Here is a 21,069-nt window from a genome sequence, read left to right on the forward strand (position 1 = left end):
TAGAGTTGTGCGGATACCCAAGAATATACATGCATGTGCATATATGCAGACATGCACACACATGTGCTCAGAGATGGATATCCATGCATGCCTGTATTCCTACCCCCCATCCTCCCCATGTTTCATCTTTTTATGTGGAAATGTAGATAAACACAAGAAGTTACAAAAGTTATTACTAACAACACAGAGATAAATATTCTTGAACTTATATCTTTACATAATACATAAGATTGTTTTCTAGAGGTGGACTAGTTGATATTGAAATCTGTTTTTTTTTTTAAAGCATTCTCAAGGAACCCTTTACTCAAGGGTGTATGAATAAAATCTTGTTTTAAGAATTGGCTCTAGTTTCTAAAGATCTAGCTGACCCTGGCAGACTTAAGGTTAAGGGTTAACATAAGACAGTAGAATGTTTGGTATTGAAAGACCAGGAGTGGCTGGATACAGTGTCTCTAACTCTTTGCTGGATTAGGTAGGAGTTTCCGGGGTTGAACTTGCCACGCTGTCGGGAGTCAAAAGCCCACTACCATTTATGAGCGCAAAGTTTACACTTGGAATTCTATTCCAGGTGTGAAAATTCTACATTACATGATTGTACTAAACTAAGTTAAAAGTTGAAAGGTCATCAGTTCTTAGTCTTCTGTATTGATTTTTTTTTTCCCTCGTAGGGAGATTTCATTCTGAAGATTGAGCCTCCTCTAGGGTGGAGTTTTGGTAAGTTAACAAATAACCAGGTATACTTTGTAAGGGATTAGGCTGTATGCTGAATATTAAACTGATGGAGTGCAGAGATTGTTAAAATATGAAGGATTCATTTCTAGTGTGTAAGAAGATTGTTTTTTTAAACTCCTCCATCCTTGTTACTTTAGAGTAGATTGGATTTACTTTCGATCTATCCTAAGGTTTTCTATCTTGTTTCTTGAAATAGTCATCTTTTCTTGTACATCACAGGAAACTCTGTTTTTGTAGCTTCATTCATTAAGTGCCAGTAGAACTTGATAACTATAGGGGTCAGGAGTGGGGACTTGACTTCTGGCCTGGGATGGCGTCTTTCTTAGCCCCCTCAGTGTTTTAATAAGCTTTTTTTAGTGAATTAATGGTAATATTAAACATTGTGAAATTTGACATGAAAATCCAGATCTACTGAAGAAATCAGAAGATCTGGCAACCTTGGGGCCTTACCAGCTCTGTGGCAACTTTGGACGAGTTCTTTCCGCTGGGTCAGCACCCATCAGGCTCCCAGACGGCTCGTTGGTGAAGCCTCCACCTGCCAGTGCAGGAGATGCAAGAGACATGGGTTTGATCCCTGGGTCAGGAAGATCCCTTGGGGGTGGAAATGGCAATCCGCTCCAGTGTTCTTGCCTGGGGAATCCCATGGATTGAGGAGCCTGGTGGGCTACAGTCCATGGGGTCACAAAGAGTTGGACACAACTCTTCAAATGTGTGCATACATGCTCAGTTGCGCCCAACTCTTAAAAGCAGTCTTTTTGCACACATACACAAAAAAGCTCCAAACTTCCCTGAGGTGAGTGTCTTTTAGTACTGCTGGAGGAGCGAAAGTGGGGTTGATCAGAAGAGAGGGTTCTACTATGGTGTGGCTGATATTTTTGCAGAGCAGAGCCTGGAAATTTTTGTAGAGGTGGGTGTGTGATCCCAGTTCTGTAGCTTGAGGGGAGAAAGGGGGCCCAGTTGCTCCTTCCAGGCCTGCCTGTGAGTTAGGGGAGGAAGAATTGAGTCCCTGCTGTCACAGAGGCAGCGGCCTGCATCTGGGAGACAAAGTTCTTCCTCAGGTCACAGCCGGGGCTGCCTGACTGCTGGGGTCCAGAAACTGGAGGGGAGTCAGAGCCAAGCCCTGGCCAGAGAGGTCACACTGCGGAAGTGTTTTGTTTGAATCCCCTCCCTTCTTGTCAGTTCTTTTTCTTTTGATAAGCATGTTAATTGAATCATAGCATGCGTGTGTGCATGTGTGCTAAGTCGCTTCAGTCACGTCCAACTCTGTGCGACCCATGGGCTGCAGCCCACCAGGCTCCTCTGTCCATGGGATTCTCCACCCAAGAATACTGGAGTGGGTTGTCATGCTGTCCTCCAGGGGATCTTCGTGACCCAGGGATACAACCCAATTCTCTTGGTTTCAGAAATTCTCATCACAGAGGTATCAGGCAATGAAGTTCAACAAAATGAAGACACATAACCAGCACCTAGATGAGACAGAACCTGACCAACTCCCAGAAGTGCCCCACCCCAGGCACTTACAAACTGCCCTGCCCGACCTAAAAGGATAGATTATTTTACCTGTTTTGAACTTCATGTAAATGGAATCATCCAAGGTTCAGTTTTGTGTCTGGTTTCTTTCTCTCGACGTTGTTCACAGGATTCATCCTTCCTGTGTGTTACTATATTAGTTCATTTGATTTCTCTGCGACTGGCAAGTGATTTACCCCTCTGCTGTTGGTGGGCAGTTGGGTCGTGTCCCGATTTTGGCCACTGAGAGCAGTGCTCCTCTGAACATCCTTATTACTCCTGTGAATCTTGTGGTGCACACGTGTCTCCGTTCCTGTTGAGTACTAATATATACCAGGGTGGAACTGCTGGGCAGTAGACTTTGTACATGTAATCCAGCCCTAGTAGAGGTTTCTGGACCGCCAGAGTGGATGTTGCAGAGCTTTCTCTAGCCGCCGGGTGTAAGAGTTCAGTCCTCCACATCCTCATCAACACTGGCTGTCAGTCTCTTTTATCTTAGTGTCCTGATGGTGGAGCGCTTTTAGCCACTCATTGTGGTCTCAATTTGCATTTCCTGATGGTCCATGAGACTGAACACTTTTTCATATGTGTACTGGCCATTTGGATATTCTCTTTTGTGAGGTGCCTGATAAAGGTTTTATCCATTTTTTCACTGACATCTTCCCCTGTGTGTGTGTGTGTAATTCTTTATTTTACATGAAATTCTCTTTTTAAGAAATTACCTCTTTTTTTTGGGGGGGGGGGTGCTGCACTGCACAACATGTGGAATCTTAGTTCCCTGACCAGGGATTAAACCTGGGACCTTGGCAGTGGGAGCGCAGAGTCCTAGCCACTGGACCGCCAGGGAATTCCCCTGAAATTCTCTCGATTTGTCCATTTTTTTTTCTCTACCTATCATTTCACATTCTTCCTAACTTTTAAAAAACTCAACTTTAACCCATATTATGATGAACTCTTCAGTTATTTTTAATTTCCTTGAATTGGTTGCTGATACTGAAAAATCGGGACACAGCAGGTAAGACCCAGATTTTCAGTTTTTCATGAGAACTTGGAAGCTCGGGCAGCACCAGGTCATGCAGCAATAGTGGGTGGAAGCTGTCTGCTTTTTTCCATTTGCCTCAGTCCATACTTGGCCTCTGCTGACTTCCAGTCCACCTTTTACTATGGACCCTGGAGTTTATGGTCTTGGTACAATGTGGCTGAACCCACGTACTCGATCAGGAGTCAGATCTGGAACCAGACTTTAGGGGTTGAGAATGGGCTCTGTCCCTCAGGAGCTCTGTGATTTTAGGAGAATCCTTCACCTTTCCATGCCTCAGTTTACCCCTCAATCAGCTGCAGTGTTACTGCAGTGTTACTCCCTCCCTCTGAGATAGTTGTCAGGGCTAAGTGCACCTGGCTCAGTGGCTGGTCTCTGGTGGGTGTTCAGTAAATAAAAGTTTCTGGCGCTCACTAGATTTTCCATGGGACTCTGAGATACAACTCAGCTGTGAGACTGTTGTAAATGTATCTTATACTCTCACCCCTGGTTCCCTCTGGGGTGGGGTGGGAGACTTTCCCCTCCTCCTCCTACCTTTGGATTTCCGGCCACGTGAGTGACTCAGAAATGAATATGGTGTAAGTTAAGCAGTGCAGTATGTTTTCCGTGACAGTTTATCCAGTCCCAGAACTCAACTTGCTTTTGTGTCCTGTCCCCCACCCCCGGCCCCCTGTCACTGCGCAGAGCCGACCACCGTGGAGCTGTACGTGGATGGTGTCAGCGACATCTGCACGAAGGGCGGGGACATCAACTTCGTGTTCACAGGCTTCTCCGTGAATGGAAAGGTCTGGCGTTTGTCACGTTTGCTCTGTGGTACAGACTCAAGTCTCCTCTTACCTTTAAAAAAGCGAGAATTTTGAAACTGGGGACTTTAAGGCTATAAGGGATGCACAGATAAGCTTCAGGAGGGCCTGGGAACTCGATGAAACTGTATGTAAAATGTGGCGGGTGTTCTTGGGGGCTTGGGTCTAGGTTGCTGGTCATTCCTTTGTCCAAGTAGCAGGATGGCCTTTTAGAGAGATAGGGTCTCAGGGCCCAGTCTCCCCATCCCGGCTGCAGTGCTGCGGCTGAGATGACCCCGTTTCTTGCCCACCTTGTCTTCATGGTGGGTTTATTCTCCTTGCCCTTTACCCTGAGAGGGAGCAGCCAAGTACACAATGGAGTCAGTGGGATAAAGTGTCATTCCACTGTTGTCGGTCCTTCTCCCTGTCCCCTTGCTTCCCCAGGAAGGGGAGCCACGATCTCTACCATCTTTTCCAAGGAATCCTGACCCAGAGAAGGTCGTAGGCTGTAGGCACAGGCTGGGCAGTGCTGCTAACGGGAGAACATGCCCGCTGGGCGAGTCCTAAGCTCCTCCTCCTTCTCCACGGCAGGTTCTCAGCAAAGGACAGCCCCTGGGCCCCGCAGGAGTTCAGGTGTCATTGCGAAACACAGGCACCGACGCGAAGATCCAGTCCACAGTCACACAGCCTGGCGGAAAGTGAGTTAACGCTTGTGCTGCCCTGCCCTGCAGCTAGAGCTGGACCCTGGTGCAGGGGGGTGGAGCTCTGGATTGAGGGAGACCTGGGTTCAGACCCTGATTCAGCCTCTTACCTTCAGACAGGTTCCTATCCCACAGGGCCTCAAGTTCCTTACCTGTAAAGTGGAAGCCTTTTGACCCATATCTTAGCGGTGATGAAATGATTAAAAATGAGATTAAATAAAGCACCTGCTGCAGGGCTAGGCCTTCATTTACTGGCTGGGACTGGCTCTGATTCCCAGGTGGCTCAGTGGTAAGGAACCTACCTGCTAATGCAGGAGATTTGGGTTTGATCCCTGGTTCAGGAAGATCCCCTGGAATAGGAAATGGCAGCCCACTTCAGTATTTTTGCCTGGAAAATTCCATGGGCAGAGGAGCCTGGTGGGCTCTAGTCCATGAGGTCACAAAAGAATTGAACACAGCTGAGCCTGGTGTGACGTGTCACTGGATCTGGAGCCCAACAGCTGGGTTTGAATCCTATTTCTCCCGTTTGCTAGCTGTCTGCCCCAGGGCAAGTTACTTAAGACCTCTATGCTTTGGTTTCTTCATTTATGAATGAGAATAATCATGGAACCTACCACCTGAGGTTATTGAGAAGATTAAATTATGATATTATTGTTTCAAACTGTCTGGCATAGAATATGCACTTAATAACTTTTAGCTCAATACCGATTAGCTCAATTAGGATTTTTAAAAATCATTTTATCACTATTACATCGCAATCATTTTGTAGTTGGAACTGATGACTATTTAATTAACCTTGTTGAGTCAAATTTAAAGCATTTATATAATGGATTTATATCGTTGTGTTGTAAATGTTAATAGATGTGCCAAGATTAATATCCGAATAGTTCCAGCTGATCATTTTGAAAGCATACAAATCACCATTGACTGCTTCAGTACACAAATCTGACTAAACTGCAAAATAGAAATTTATAATGAGCCTGTCAGTATATCATCCAGTTTCTAAATGATGACTGTTGGAATTATATTTTGGTTTTGAAAAACACTTCTTGTTGCCTCTCCAGCCCCCTCCTCTGATCTGTAGAAAGGAATGTAGGACTTCATTTGCTCTGGTCTCAGTAATTTGCTGCTGGCCCTGCTGGGGAAAGGGACTTGAGCTTTCCAAACCCCCTTCTTGTGCACACACTACACAGAGAGTCACGTGCAGAACTGGGATGCTGTGAACACGATCTAGAGGCTGAATCTTACCCAGGCCAAAATCCAGTGGCAGTATCAGCGCCACTGTAGCCGGTGGTTTCCCGGCCCTGTGCAGTTATTACAGGCGACATCTGATGTGATAAAATACCACCACAGAGAAAGGAACTGAATTGAAATTGAAATTGTGGCATTCCTGTCACTGGAATTAGCCCGCTTGTGGTCTGGTGCTTTTGCCCACCTGAAGGGCTAAATATGTCAGAATCCTGGAGGCAGTGTTTCCAGCCTCAACTCACCTCACTCTGGTCTTGGTTTGTTCACAGCTGCTAGAACAGTCTTTATCGGCTTCTGGTTTCATCACAGTTGCTTTGCGCAAGAGCCCAGAGTGGCTTCTGTTTGTTCCTGATAACAGATCTTAATAAACTCTCTGGGGTTGGAGTCAAGCTCGTTATCACTCGCCACCCCCCCCCCCCCCCCCCCCCCCCCCCCGGACGCTTAGTGTCATTTTGTGTCAGCGTCTGTCTCAGCTCAGTGGGCCTGTCTGCTGATCGTTTGTTTCAATTTTGTCGTTTAATTTGTTTATGAGTTCCATTAGTTATTTGGTTGTGGCTTCTTTTTTTTTTTTAATATTATTTTTTGTCCTCACCATGTGGCATGTGGGATCTTTCTTCCCTAACCAGGGGTTGAACCCATGCCACCTGCAGTGGAAGTGTGGTGTCTTAACCTCTGGACCGCCAGAAAAGTCCCTGTCCCCCATTCTTCACACATCTTTCCTCCCTTGCCACTTCTCTTCGTTTAGACACTTCCCCTCTCCTCACCTCTTCATGCCTCTCTGTCAGCATGCTTGAATGATCTGTGACTGACCCCTGCTGAACCACAGGGGCTGGTGTTTAGACTAGAACCCCTGGGGGTGAAGGAAAACATCAGCCTGCCTTCTTGTCAGCACACGAGCCCCTTTCCTTGCACACAGCCGGTGCCCAGTAAGTGCTGTCTGATGAGGATTTGAACAACGAAGGATTGAATTTCGTTTATGCTCTTTAACTGGCTCAGGGCAAGTTTGTGGTAACTCATGCATCATTTTCTTGTGCTTGGAAGAGTAGTCCTAAATTAGAAATATTCAGGTTGCTGGGAGAAAGTGAAGTGGTATTTTTTCTTTCTTAGGTTTGCATTTTTTAAAGTTCTTCCTGGAGATTATGAAATCCTTGCAACTCATCCAACCTGGCCATTGAAAGAGGTGAGCATTTATTTCCGTTATGTCGATGGCCATGCCAACAGTGTGCTGCTTTGGGGACAAATAGAGTGGTTTTCAATTCCAGATATGAAGTTATTTTGTTTTTTCTAGAAATTCATGGAAAAAACAGTGATACTGCTGATTAGTTTGGTGGTGTTTATACAGGAAAACTCCCACACTGTAGCAGATATTGCTTATGTTGGTTTCTGTTTTAGGTAGCGACATGTCTTCCTGCTGTGAAGTTGGTTTGTTATTAACTTATACCTATTTTAAGCTAAATCAACACCAGAGGGACCTGATGAGATTATTTTATTGTTCTTTTTTCTGTCTGTAACAGCAGTACTTACTCTGAAGTCTTGTTCTTGTGCCCAGGGAGAATATGTAAGAATGTTTATTGCAGCTTTGTTTGTAATAGCAGAATATTGTAAACAGCCTGTATGTCCATGAAGGAGAGAGTGGATTGTGGTTTCACCACATGATAGAATTCTATACATCAGCAATAATAAATGAACCAGAGCCACATGTATCAATATGGCTGTACTTAAAAACGTAACATTGAAGGGAAAAGGCAAGTTGCTGAAGGACAAGGAAATGTGATACCATGTATATAGTGATTAGACACACTTGTGATCTTAACCACTTCTGGATACATTCTTATGTGGAAAAACTATAAAGATGCTGCAAATGGGAATGGCAGTGTATTCATTATGGTACTGATGCCTGCAGCGGGAGGGAGGAAGAGGTGTGCAGGTCTGCAGGGTCTAGAATTGTATTTCTTCTCTTTTATTCTTTAGCTGGTTGGAGCTTATATAGGTCTTCTTTGGTATAGACCCCTGTATCTTTTTGTTTGACTGAAATAGTTTATAGTAAAAGATTGAAAAAAAGAAGACACCTATTAAATGTGGTTCTGTAAATAACTGAAAAAACAATTTGAAATAAGACCTAAAGGACATTTCAAAAGGTTAGTTTTTATATTGGTTTTGAGGCTGTGTTTCATTCTTGCTAAAGAAGCATCAGTATTTCAGTTTTTACTCTGTGAGTTTTAAAAAAAAAATTTTTTTCATTTATTTTTATTAGTTGGAGGCTAATTACTTTACAATATTGTAGTGGTTTTTGCCATACATTGACATGAATCAGCCATGGATTTACATGTGTTCCCCATCCCGATCTCCCCTTCCACCTCCCTCCCCATCCCATCCCTCTGGGTCTTCCCAGTGCACCAGCCCTGAGCACTTGTCTCATGCATCCAACCTGGGCTGGTGATCTGTTGCACCCTTGATAGTATACTTGTTTCAATGCTGTTCTCTCAGAATATCCCACCCTCGCCTTCTTCCACTACTCTGTGAGTTTTATGCATTTATAAGTGATGATATAATTTCACACCTTGATGTGTCTGTATACTGTTTATGGTTTGGTTCTTTGGATTTTTCTCTTCGGGTCAACATTTAAAAATGTTTTACTGAAAACTCAGTAGCTTACATGTTATAAATAGACTACGTTTTAAGATTTGCATTGTTCGTTAGTTGTATGCATAAGGAATTTGAGCTTATTCGTGTAAAATTGTGTTTTAAAGTAAAGCAGGCTATTAAAAGTCAGGAAAATGGTTGCCCTTTGGGGGAGCAGTATCAGGAAAGGAGCAGGAGGGGGCTTCTGAGGACCCAGTGTCTGTTCTGTGTCTGAGTGCTGGATGCATGGTGTGTTTGGGAAAATAACTGTTGCTATGTGAATTGTACTTTAATGAAGAGGTTAAAAATACATGGATGCATACCATTCAACATAGTAAAAAAACATGTTCATTAAAAAAGATTGGAACATACAGAAGAGCATAAAGGAGTGGAAATGGAAAATTTGGAAGGTGGAAAAGTGTAAAAGAAATAAAATGCCACCATCTAGATGAAAATATCATCGTTTTCATTTTGCTGCTTTTCCCTGCCCTTCATCTTGACCATTAAAAATAGTTGTGATTATGCTACACATTCATACGCAATTTTATACCATTTTGTTTGTTGCTTTTCTCCAAGTTAATATTTTAAGGTAAGCACATCCTCCTGTTGTTAAACGCTTTGTGAGCGTCTGTTCTTTTGGAAGTTAAAATCTTCTTTTGTAGGCGAGCACCACTGTGCGCGTGACCAACTCCAACGCCAACGCCGCGGGTCCCCTCGTAGTGGCAGGCTACAACGTGTCTGGCTCTGTCCGCAGCGATGGGGAACCCATGAAAGGGGTGAAGTTTCTTCTCTTCTCTTCTTTAGTGACCAAAGAGGTAAGCAAAGAGGAGTGAAGAGCAAGAGAGATTGTGGGCAGAGGGTGGAGGAGATGGGAGATCACAGGCTAAGAAATTCAGGTCAGTCACAGACATGGAAAACAAATTTCGGGTTACCCAAGGGGAAAGCTGGGTGGGGGAGGGATTGATTAGGAGCTTGACATTAACATATACACACTGCTGTACATAAAATAGATAAACAACAAAATCACACTGTATAGCACAGAGGTGCATGTGTATTCAGTCGTGTCTAACTCTTTGCAAGTCCATGGACTGTAGCCCACCAGGCTCCCCTGTCTGTGGGGTTTTTCAGGCAAGAATACTGGAGTGGGTTGCCATATCTTCCTTCAGGGGATAGCACAGGGAACTATATTCAGTATCTTGTAATAAACTGTGTAATTGTGATGCTGGAGAAGACTCTTGAAAGTCCTTTGGACAGCAAGGAGATCAAACCAGTCAATCCTAAAGGAAATAAACCTTGAATATTCACTGGAAGCACTGATGCTGAAGTTGAAGCTCCAGTACTTTGGCCCCCTGATGCAAAGAGCCAATTCACTGGAAAAGACCCTGATGCTGGGAAAGGTTGAGGGCAGGAGGAGAAGGGGGGACCACAGAGGATGAGATGGTTGGATGGCATCACTGACAATAACCATGAGTTTGCGCAAACTCTGGGAGATAGTGGAGGACAGGGAAACCTGGTGTGCTGCAGTCCATGGGGTCACAGAGTCAGACTTGTCATAGTGACTGAACAACAATAAACTGTAATGGAGAAGAATCTGAAGAAGAATGTATATATGTGTAACTGCATCACTTGGCTGTATAGCGGGACATAACATTGTAAACCAGTCGTACTTCAATTAAATAAAAAAAATGCAGGTCAAAGTTGATGGATAGTCTTACCATCTAAGAACCTTGTGTCTCTCTCTTGACTCACAAGAAATTGAATGTCTGCACTGGGAGGCAGTGGGATTCAGTGGAAAGTGCCCAGGCTTTGAAATGAAACAGACCCAGCTTCAGACAGATCCCAGCTCTGCCTCTGAGCAGCTATGTGAACTTGGGCCAGTTTGTTTTCTCAACTGGATGATGGTGATCCATGGTAGGGGAGGGCAGTCAGGTGATTTTAGGCTGTACTGTTTTTAACTTTGCAAATGAAAAGTGAAGTGTTAGTCACTCAGTCATGTTCAAGCCTTTGTAACTGCGTGGACTGTAGCCCACCAGGCTTTCCTGTCCATAGGATTCTCCAGGTAAGAATACTGGAGTAGATTGTCACTTCCTTCTCCAGGGGATCTTCCCGACCCAGGGATCGAACCTGGGTCTCCTGCATTAAAGGCAGATTCTTTACCATCTGAGCCCCCTGGGAAGCCCTTAACTTTGCAAACTTGTATGTAAAGATTTTTACGTTGTGCTCTGTCCTCTACTGCTTTGTAGAGGAAATATTTCAGAAATATTTTGTGAGGTAAAACTTATGCAGGTTTTTTGAAAGGTGGCTATCTGATAATCATCAGAACGTGGAAGTGGAAAAGGAAGTCATTTTGGCGTTTTCCTCCTGACGTAGGATGTCCTGGGCTGCAACCTCTCCCCGGTGCCCGGGTTCCAGACCCAGGACGAGAGTCTGGAGTACCTGTGCCATGCGGTCTCCAGAGAAGACGGCTCCTTCTCCTTCTTTTCCCTGCCGAGCGGGGGCTATACTGTGGTGAGCAAAGCCGACTTCCCTGCCGTTTATGTTTGGGAGTCTCAGACAGGAGGTGTCAGTGCCCTTGGGACACCAGAGGACGAATGGTTGGCCTGCAGTTGCATAAGCATTTTATTTAGCGGTAACTTAAGGTGTGACTCTGTCCCCTCAGTGACAGCTGCAGAGAGCATCAGTCTTTTCTCTTTTAAATGTGAAGCCGGTATGATTAATAGTGTCTCTTTGCCCACTTTGAACCACTGGTTATTTGTGGGCTGCTGGCTTTGGATGTTAATACTGATGGTTGAATCATGTTCCTGGCTCTGGGTAATTAACAGGCTTTTCCTTCCAGATTCCTTTCTATAGGGGAGAGAGGATTACCTTTGACGTTGCTCCTTCCAGACTTGACTTTACCGTGGAACACGACAGCCTGAAAATTGAGGTGAGGACTCCCTGCCTTCTGGAGGGATAGGTGTTGGGAGTTCCCATTCCTGGGCACAGGTGTGGCAAACGTGTTAAAAAACAATATTGATCTAAAAGTGCTGTTGGAAAAAACAATCTTATACTTTCTTCCACTTTATTCTGGCATCCACGGAATCCTTCACATCGCTCACATAACATCTGTATCTTAGTGAATTGGAACCCTGGTTCTATCTACTTTATTCAGTGAGATGTGTTCACTGTCAGTGACATATTTCAGGTACTCTTCTAGTGACGGGCTGATTGGAGTAATTGAAAGTGGCAAAAATTCCTATTCTTGTGTAATTTATGTTCTAATGGCAGAAAGAGACAATATAGTTATAAATAAGTAAATCAGAAAGTATTTGAGAAGGTCATGTGTTCTTTAGAAACAAAGCAAGAAAGGAGATTATGCAGTTTCAAGGTCAAGTAGGGGTTGAGGTCTCCTCGGTTGTACTTGGGAAGGCTTCACGGGGAGGTGACTCTTGAGTAACGGTCTGAAGGGGAAGATGCAGTGAAGTGTGCTTACATCTGTGGGAAGAGCATGTAAGACGGGGGCGTGGCAGGTGCAGGAGTCCTGAAATGTGGCTGGGAGGCATGGGGAACCCCCAGAGGCCAGCGTGGTTGGAACGGAGGGAGTGAGGAAGGGAGAAAGAGGGGAGGGGGTCAGAGCGGTGATGGGCAGGTCGTGCAGGCCCTGCCACTTTCTGGGCGACAGCTGGCACCACTGAAAGGTTCTGAGCAGAAGCAGGTGTGCCCGCCTGGCTGCCACGTTGAGCAGAGTCTGCCGGGGGCAAGGTGGAAGCGGGGTGCCAGCCTGGAGGCTGTGGCAGGAGACCAGGTGAACTGACAGAGCCTGGGCCATATGGGGTGACCGGTGAGGTGATGGGTAGGGTGAGAGGTGGCCCGACAAGCTCCTTAGACCTAAAACAGATGGCGAATGTGTTTTTCATCACATTTCTATCTTTAATTACAGAGGTAGAAAATGGTTACTATAGAAAATGCGCTAGGTCAAATCCCCAAAGAAAACGGCAGCCTTTTATAAGTGGACCACCTAGTGTTACAGTTATTGAAAAAATTAGCTTTTAATCGTTTTCTTTTACATTAGAAAGGACTACATTGAAGTAGCTTAAGTGGGTGGAAGCTGGCTTTTAGGGCACATGCTCAGCGGGGTTCTGACTCTGCCTTTTAAAATCCACTAAAGCATTTGACTATTCGCTGTGCGCTGGAGTGGGGGTTGGAGGGTAAAGGTCAAGCCCTTGGTGCTTCAAGGGACTCACCAAGAAGGATGGGGGCAGATGAATGGGCAAACACATTTCCCGATTGCAAACCAGAGTTTTAAACAGACTTGAATGGAATTTCAGGAAGCAGTCTATAAGCTAAATAATGTAGGACTGTTGAGTCTTGTTCTTTTACTGTATTTCTAACACGTGATTTAGTGCCAAAGATGATTGATGAGCGAATAGATGATTTAATAAGTGGGTTAACCACGTCTTTTTAGACAAAGAGCTATCTGACTAAAGAGGAAGCCATTTTCTTAAAGCTCTCAAGTGCCGTCACATGTATGCATTCCATCGATTCATTCAGGAGTCATTTATTGAGTGCCTACTGTGTACCAGGTGACTAAGACAGAAGAGGTCCCTGTTTTCGTGGAACCCACGTTCTAGTGGGATGTAGACAAACTAGGAAGAAATCAAACAAGGACATTGGAAAGTTACTGGCTATTGGGAAGGTTTTTGCTGAAACCCCTAAAGTAGATTAGTGTGATTGTCAGTGCATGGTGGGGCAAGAGGCAGGGGCTTCCGAGAGACGGTAGTCAGGGAGGGCTCGGAGGTGGTGATGGTTTGAGCAGAACCTGAAGGCTGAGATGGGGCAGCCCATCTCCCATCTTCTCCAGGTGCGGTAGGAGATCCAGGCTGAGGGAGCGGCTGGTATGAAAGCCCCACATGGTGAAGGCAAGTGGGAATCCCAGATCAGGGTGGCTGAAGCCCAGCGACTGCAGAGGTCGGGTGCTGCCCCTCACAGGCAGGGAGGGTGCAGACACAAACCGACCTGAGGACATGGGGGGAGGGGATGTGCAGCAGTAGGGGCCGAGCGAGGGGGTGCAGGCGGACTTAGGACTGGAATTGCGGTGTGGCGGGAAAGCAGGAGGAGGGCCTGAGCGACCTTGCAGAGGTGGAATCCGCGGGACTGTGATGCTGGCGGGTGGGCAGCGGGGAGCACGGGGATCCTGGTCTAGGCTGGGAGACTACGGGGGGGGGGGCCTGGCCCCCCGGAAACGGCCTCTGGAGGGGAGAGGGCATGGAGGGGGCCTCTCACAGGTCTGACTCAGTGGTCTGTGGGGAAGCCAGTCTCTCGAGCTTTTTCATTCAGTTATTTGACAGATAGCCATTTTCGGGGAATCTAAGGAAGAAGACAGACGTGGGAAGGGATTCCTGGTGGGTGAGTCGGGAGGGAGCCGGGCTGTCTCGGGGGACCAGGAGGAGCCAGCGTGGGCCGGCGTGCTGAGCGATGGCACGAGGGGGCTAAGGGGGGCTTCCTTAGCTCAGGTACACGACAGCTTCTCCCTGTTCCTCATCTTCAGCCGGTGTTCCACGTCATGGGATTCTCTGTCACTGGGCGGGTCTTGAATGGACCGGAAGGCGAAGGCGTCCCGGATGCGGTGGTCACCCTGAACAACCAGATCAAAGGTGGGCAGACACGCTGGGCCCAGGCCTGATTGCCGGGGCTGGGTTTTGCTACAGGGGGAAATGGAAAGGAAACAAAATCTTAACGACTCTGTGAAAACAAGCCAGCTTTTGGTATCTCCGTGTAGATGAGGAACATGCAGCTGCTTTCGGCTCATCCTTTGTTGGCATATTTTTGTTCTACAGTCAAAACAAAAGCTGATGGCTCGTTCCGCCTGGAGAACATAACCACCGGGACGTACACTATCCACGCCCAGAAGGAGCACCTGTACTTTGAAACCGTCACAATCAAAATTGCACCCAACACGCCTCAGCTGGCTGACATCATCGCCACGGGGTAAGGGGATTGTGGGGGCCCCGGGGCTTACATTGGCAGTCAGCAGAGAACAGAGCATCTTCAACCTGACCATGTGTTTCTGCCATGGAGTCTCATCCAGTCTCTGACACCTGTGGAGACTCAGCTGGCTTCTTTAGAAAGATCAGAGCTAAATGTTATAAACTGAAGGTACTTAGCTGTTGTCTGCTTCCTGAAAATCATCTAGTTTCAAAATTAAAGTGAGTTTATGATAGAAGAGGATCTGTCGTGCCTGACTTCACATCTGTGGGGCCTTCCTTGGCTTAATTGGAAGGTAGTGTAGTTGGTTGAGAACGCTGGTTGTTAAGATGCTTCGGATCATGGTCACAGTTCTTCCTGTTTTGTTGTGCTTAGTGTGAGTTGTGAGGGGACATGCTGTGGTTGAATTCCTATATTTCATCACACGTTTAGTGCAGAGAACCCTGGCCTTGGGGTAGAGTCTGGTTCTTTCTTATCTGCATGTTCCCTAGAGAGCGGAGGTGGGGGGAGGCTGCCATCTTTTCCTTGGCAGTAGGTGCTCCCTAAACAGTTACGTGGTGGCTCAGTTGGTAAAGAATCTGCCTGCACTCCAGGAGAGACCCGGGTTCGATCCCCGGGTCGGGAAGATCCCCTGGAGAAGGGAATGACCACCCACTCCAGTATTCTTGCCTGGAGAATCCCATGGACAGAGGAGCCTGGCGGGCTGTGTGGTGGGGCAGGGTCTGCGTGGAGAGTGGCCTCTCAGAGCAGCGTGGTGTGGATGAGGGGGCACAGCGCCTGGTGTTGCTGGAGTGGAAGGTGGTGAGCGGATGGAGGGAGCAGCTGTCACAGGGCCCCTTCATGCCCCATTGGATGCAGGGGGCTTTTTCCATCAGAGAGAAAAGGCAAAGGCCAGTGGACAGTTGTAAGCATGGAGGTAACGTAGTTAGATTTTTGTCTTCAGTGAGACACGTTGGTGCCATGGCAGGGAAGGCCTCGAAGGGTTGAGACGAGGGTGCGGGAGTCCTGAAAGCGGAGTTGACGAGGGCCTGTCTGATGGAGAGATGTCTCGGGGTGCCCAGCCTGAGAGGGAGAGGAGCCAGGTGGGGCTGAGGCGTCAGTTGTGACCATGAGTCCGCAGGCCCACTAGGTGGCGCTCTTCACCAGGTGCTGAGATGGATTGTGAATCCGGAAGACTTGGCGGCAGAACCTGGAAAGTGTAGGAGCAGGTAGAAGTGGATCTGTGGACCGGAAATAGAATGTCAGCCCTCGAGGGACGGCCTCAGAGGAGCCTGGGGCGGGGGCTTTAGATGTGACCTCCCGCTGGTCACGGGAGTCTGGGAGCTGAGCCCTGAAGACATGCTTTACTGGCCTGGTCACTGAGGAGGTTTTCTCTAGGCAGGTGGGGGCTCTGGGTCAGGGACTCAGCGAGGAAGCAGACCCCCGAGGAGCCTCAGGAAGTGATCCTGGGCTTCAGTTCTCCCTTTTTCCCGAGCAGTTCTGAGCGGCGACTCTGGGTGAGGGCCCGAGGTAAATGCTGGGCGTGTACAGTGAGCCAGACTAATGCGAAGTCAGGGCTGTGGGCTTTCTGGGAGGCAGACTTAAGGCAAGGAACCAGTGATCGTAAGTTAGAGTGGGTGTGCCGGGCGCTGGGGACCCCCGGGGACTTCCGTCAGGGTGGGGGTTCTGGAGGCCGAGACCTTCGGGAGGGCTGAGAGGTAGCTGAGTGGACGGCTTGGCAGGTGGAGGGGGTCAGCGTGTTGCAGGAGGGGGGTCCCTCCTGGAAGGGAGCTCTGGGTAGAGGGGTGGGGGGGGACAGACAGCGTGGGTGGGGGTGACGGTGAGGCCTTGTGGCCATCTCGTGGGGTGGGCTTTTCCCCAGGTGAGTGGAGACTGTGGATGGGTCTTCAGCCACGGAGCTGTGAGTCAGGGTGCTTTGGGAAGATTTTCTTTTCTTCCCCTGACTGCTGTGTGGGGAATAAGTGTGTGGAGGGGAGCCAGAGTAAACTGGAGGGAGTAAATAGGAGGTGCTGGAGGAGTTTTCTGGAGGAGATGGTGACCAGTGGGACCTGACACCGGGTTCTGGATGGAGGGAAGGAGTGGGTAAGTTTGATGGGTGATAGGCCTGTGCCTCAGAGCCCAGGTTTCCTGTTTCAGGCATTTGGGTAGATGGAGGAGGTACCATTCCCCATTCATGGAGGTAGGGAAACATAGTTTGATTTTACATTTATTCTTTGAAATGGAATTTTGAGTCAAAGAGAAACAGCATTCAGTGAATATCTTTGGAAAAGCTGATCATTTTCCTTTTGGTCCATATAGCACGTTTGTCTTTTAATTCATTGATATTACTTTTTCTTTTATTCCATTTTAAAACATTATTTATTTGAAAAAGAAAAAAAACTGAGTTAAATGACAGTGAGAATGTAGCTGTCTCACTAGACACCAAAATTACTAATTTTCTCTCCATAAATGTATTAAATTCTGATGAAAGAATTTTTTTTTTTCAGAGTTTAAACTTTTTATTTTGTTTTGGGGTATAGCCCATTACCAATGTTGTCTGATGAAAGAATTTATTGACCCAAATTGATTTTTAAGGGCTTCAATGTAACAAACACTCTCCTACCAGCGTTTTAGTTTTTTTTCTAAACTAACGTATATTTGAGATTTAGTGTAATTGGTCACTTCTCTTTAATGGAGAATTTGAGTAAAACAGGTTAAAGTAACATAGCAGTAACCATAACAGGTCATATGGTTTAAGTATTAAAACTTAGGCAAAGGAGTCCAACTTGTAATGAATAAGGGGACTTCCCCTCCTGAGAAAGACACAAATGAAGAGAGTATGGAAACCTTGAGAACAATGCTTTTAGAATTCCCTTTCTGTTGATTTTCTCTGAAAGCACACAGTAGGGAACCAAAAAAAAGGGCAAACCTTTGCATCCAGATCAGGGCTTGGCACACTTTTTTTCCGTCAAAGACCAGAGAATAAATATTTTAGACTTCATGGGCCCATACAGTCTTTGTGACGAAGCCCACCACAGACAATTCATAAATGAATGGGCATGGCCATGTTCCAGGAAAACTTTATGTGTGCACACTATAATGATATACTTTTTATGTGTCACGAGAGAGTCTTTTGATTTTTTTCCCCCCTTTTTAACCCTTTAAAAGTGTGAAAACCATTCTTAGCTCATGGTCCAAACCAAAACAGGTGGCTGGTGTGCCTTGACCCGTGGGCTGTGGTGTCTTACACCCTGCTGTCCAGCATGAACCCTCATGGGCAGCCTGGTCCTGTCCATCTAGAGCAGTGGTCCCCAATCTTTTAGGCACCAGGGACCTGTTTTTTTTTTTTTTCTTTTCTTTTTTGAGATCTGTTTTTTGGAAGACAGTTTTTCCATGGTCTAGGGGAAGGCGGGTGCTTCTGTGATGATTCAGGTACTTTATTTATTTACTGTGCACTTTATTTCTTTATGGCATCAGCTCCAGCTCAGATCATCAGGCAGTGATTAGACCCAGGAGGCTGGAACTTCCGCTCTGGAGAGATGACTGTGCCTTGCACGGCTTCATGGTTCCTTGTGCTGTTTTTTCTTTGCAGCCGAGTGGGCATGCCGGCATGCAGTGCACCCCCTTATTATCCAGCACTGAATCCAGCATTTTTTAATCTCTTCCTGTCAAAAGTAACAGCTGATTTTTACCTAAAGCGATTCTCTTTAAGATTATGAAATGTAAATTTTAAGCAGTTGAAGAATTGCTTGGGACCTCCAGCTGTGGGACATGGTTACAACTGACTAAACATGAAGACGGCCACTCAGTGGACACTGGGCTTTGCTGGTGTTTGTTAGCGGGTGGATGTGCCTTTCATGTGCTTCTGGAAATGTGCTATGTGGTACTTTACACTCTGCTCATTTGCAGTCTCCAGTCTGAGTCGTTACCTTAATAGGGCTTTTCAATTATAAGTTGCCTCTGTAGCTCCAGCTCCTAAGGAGTTCAATTTTAGCTCTGCATTTCTTTAAACTTAATTACCTTTCCTATTAAGATCTCTCAGATTGCTTTTCTCTGTGCGTTATGTATACTCACAGGCGAGGAAGCCGTCTTTGATAACCCTGCCTTGTTTTACCGCCTGGGTAATACTGCACTTCCTTAGGCAGCTCACAGCTCTTGCTTTTAAGAACTTGCCCACATTCTCAGTTCGTGGTTGCTCCACCGCCAACGACCCAATTACCTGAAACGTTTTTATCATCTACAAATTGTCTGAAAACCGCTTCTGCAGTGGGGAAGGGCCAGCTGTCACCCAGAACACACAAACAGCCCTGCCCCAGGCCCACCCTTTGCCTTTCCATGTGCAGAAAGTGCTCCAGTCTTCTTTCTAATGATTGCTTGTGAAATTGGAGTCATTGGGGCTGTATTCCTGTCTCTTCATTAAGATCACACTAGTCTCCGGGATGCCGGCTGGAAGCGGGATGCCGGGTCTGGGTTGCCAAGCACCTTTCCTGTGATAATTGAGTTCTCCTGCTGGGCTGAATGGTCCTCTTGTTGCAGGTTCAGTGTCTGTGGCCAGATATCAATCATTCGCTTCCCTGACACTGTCAAGCAGATGAGTAAATACAAAGTTGTCCTGGCCTCTCAAGACAAGGACAAGTCTTTGGTCACCGTGGAGACAGACGCTCAGGGATCATTCTGTTTTAAAGCAAAACCAGGGACCTACAAAGTTCAGGTATGATGAATTTTGTTCCGTTTAAGATATTTGAAAAACAAACAACAACAATGATTTGAAAGGGTTATTTTAAGATGGGATCAGAGAAGGAGCATTTTCATTCCCAGCTTCTTATTTTGAAAACTTGACATTCCTGCGTGTCATAGTCAGTGGAGCAGACAGGCAGCCGACTTGAGAGGATGCAACAGGTGTTTCCCTTTTCCCATCCTGCTGTTTATTAGGGGTTAGTATCAGGCTGCCAGTCACACGTCTGCCTCCTCAGGCTGCTGGCTGCTGTAGAATATCCACGGGTCCCCAGAAGAGATCAGCGTGAACGCTCTATTAGTGGCTGCTCAGTTACATCCACAGAGCATGGCTTCTGGACCCTGAGGCCAGAATGGAGCTTCCCATTTCCTGCCCTGCTGTAAATTGAAGATGCTGAGCAGGCACCACCTGATTTCCCCCATCCATCTCCCTGGTGGAGAAGCCGGGGAGACCCTGGCCTGTGGTCTCACTGCCAGGGTGAAGGCCTGAGCACAGGTGGGGGCAGGAGGCCAGAGGTAAGACAAAAGCAGAGTTCAGCCCACCAGCCCCACACTGAGATCATGTCTTAGTGGGTCTCAAGCTCTAACCCATTAAGTCAGCTGCTGCTCCTCCTCTTCCCTGGGGAGGAGCAGGGTATGGGTGTGGGGAGGGAGTCAGGGAGGGTCCTTCTAAGACTTTGCTCTCCTCCAGGCCAGTGGGATCTCCCAACTCTGAGGAGGTGGGATAGGGGCACAGCCTTCCCCCTGCAGCCACGAACAGCATGCTGTGTGGTTGGTCAGCTTCTTTACCAGCCAGCCAGCTTCTTGTGATGTTGGCCACATAGACAAGCCTTTGGAGACTCCTTCAGAGGCACAATCAGGAACTTTTCCAAGGAAGGGCAGTTCTGGAATGTGATCTCTCTAGGAATGAAGAAGGCCAGCACCGCCTCCTCTCCCAGCCCCTCTTGTGAGGCTGAGAAAGGCTCGCAGAAATGAGGGAAGGTCCACTGTTGGTCATCCACGTGGGTCCACAAGCTCACAGTGCATGTCACAAGTGACCTCACGCCAGAATCAGGTTCTGGATTTAGTGTGGTCTCCACCCAGGATACACATGATCGATAACAGCTTTGTGTGCCCTGATACACTTTTATGTGCACCCTGACACCGTGGAAGGCTGGTGTTCTATGTCTGAGAAATACGTTTTCTTCACACCAGCAATATGCAGATTTGTTGTGATTATAAATCTTTGCCTAGGAATGAACCTTCTCCTTCAGACTCCGTCTAGCCTCAGGTCCAGATGGATGATCTGGCCTCCTGTTGGCCAGGGAGCAGCGACCCTGAGGTAGCTGCTGACGTTGTCCTGTGTGTCCCGCAGGTGATGGTTCCTGAGGCAGAGACCAGGGCGGGGCTGACGCTGAAACCCCAGATGCTGCTGCTGGCTGTGACCGACAGGCCTGTGATGGACGTGGCCTTTGTGCAGTTTTTGGCATCGGTTTCTGGGAAAGTCTCTTGTCTGGGTAAGACGTCAGTTGAAAGCAAGAACAGATGAGTGGAAGAAGCAGGGAGGGAGAGGTGGGGTTTGGGTGGGCTCTTCGTCACTGGGCGGCGGCGAAGGTGACACCACAAGCTGACCTGGGGAGTGGTGTGTGCTATTCTTTCTGAATAATCGCCACAATCTCCAGGAACCTTTCTCTTGGAATACTCCTGCTTTGGCTCCCGAAAGAACATGTGGGATTCTTTTTCTGAAAGGAGCTGGGCCCAGGTTTCAATCCCAGCTCTG

At 47.1% G+C, this 21,069-nt stretch overlaps 1 protein-coding gene across 1 annotated transcript in view; it reads left to right on the forward strand.

Annotated features, from left to right (window-relative positions):
• The window catches only part of LOC136160563 (BOS complex subunit NOMO1), a 54,731-nt gene that overhangs the window by 4,533 nt on the left and 29,129 nt on the right, over positions 1–21,069 (forward strand). The window contains exons 3-13 of the mRNA XM_065924409.1: positions 669–714; positions 3,965–4,065; positions 4,654–4,760; positions 7,119–7,191; positions 9,296–9,448; positions 11,004–11,141; positions 11,470–11,559; positions 14,161–14,266; positions 14,450–14,600; positions 19,113–19,287; positions 20,665–20,806. Of these exons, the coding sequence (XP_065780481.1) occupies positions 669–714; positions 3,965–4,065; positions 4,654–4,760; positions 7,119–7,191; positions 9,296–9,448; positions 11,004–11,141; positions 11,470–11,559; positions 14,161–14,266; positions 14,450–14,600; positions 19,113–19,287; positions 20,665–20,806 (1,282 nt within the window). The remainder of the gene's footprint in view (positions 1–668; positions 715–3,964; positions 4,066–4,653; positions 4,761–7,118; positions 7,192–9,295; positions 9,449–11,003; positions 11,142–11,469; positions 11,560–14,160; positions 14,267–14,449; positions 14,601–19,112; positions 19,288–20,664; positions 20,807–21,069) is intronic.

Source organism: Muntiacus reevesi, chromosome 2, assembly GCF_963930625.1.
Source record: "Muntiacus reevesi chromosome 2, mMunRee1.1, whole genome shotgun sequence".
In the NCBI taxonomy this organism is placed as follows: domain Eukaryota; kingdom Metazoa; phylum Chordata; class Mammalia; order Artiodactyla; family Cervidae; genus Muntiacus; species Muntiacus reevesi.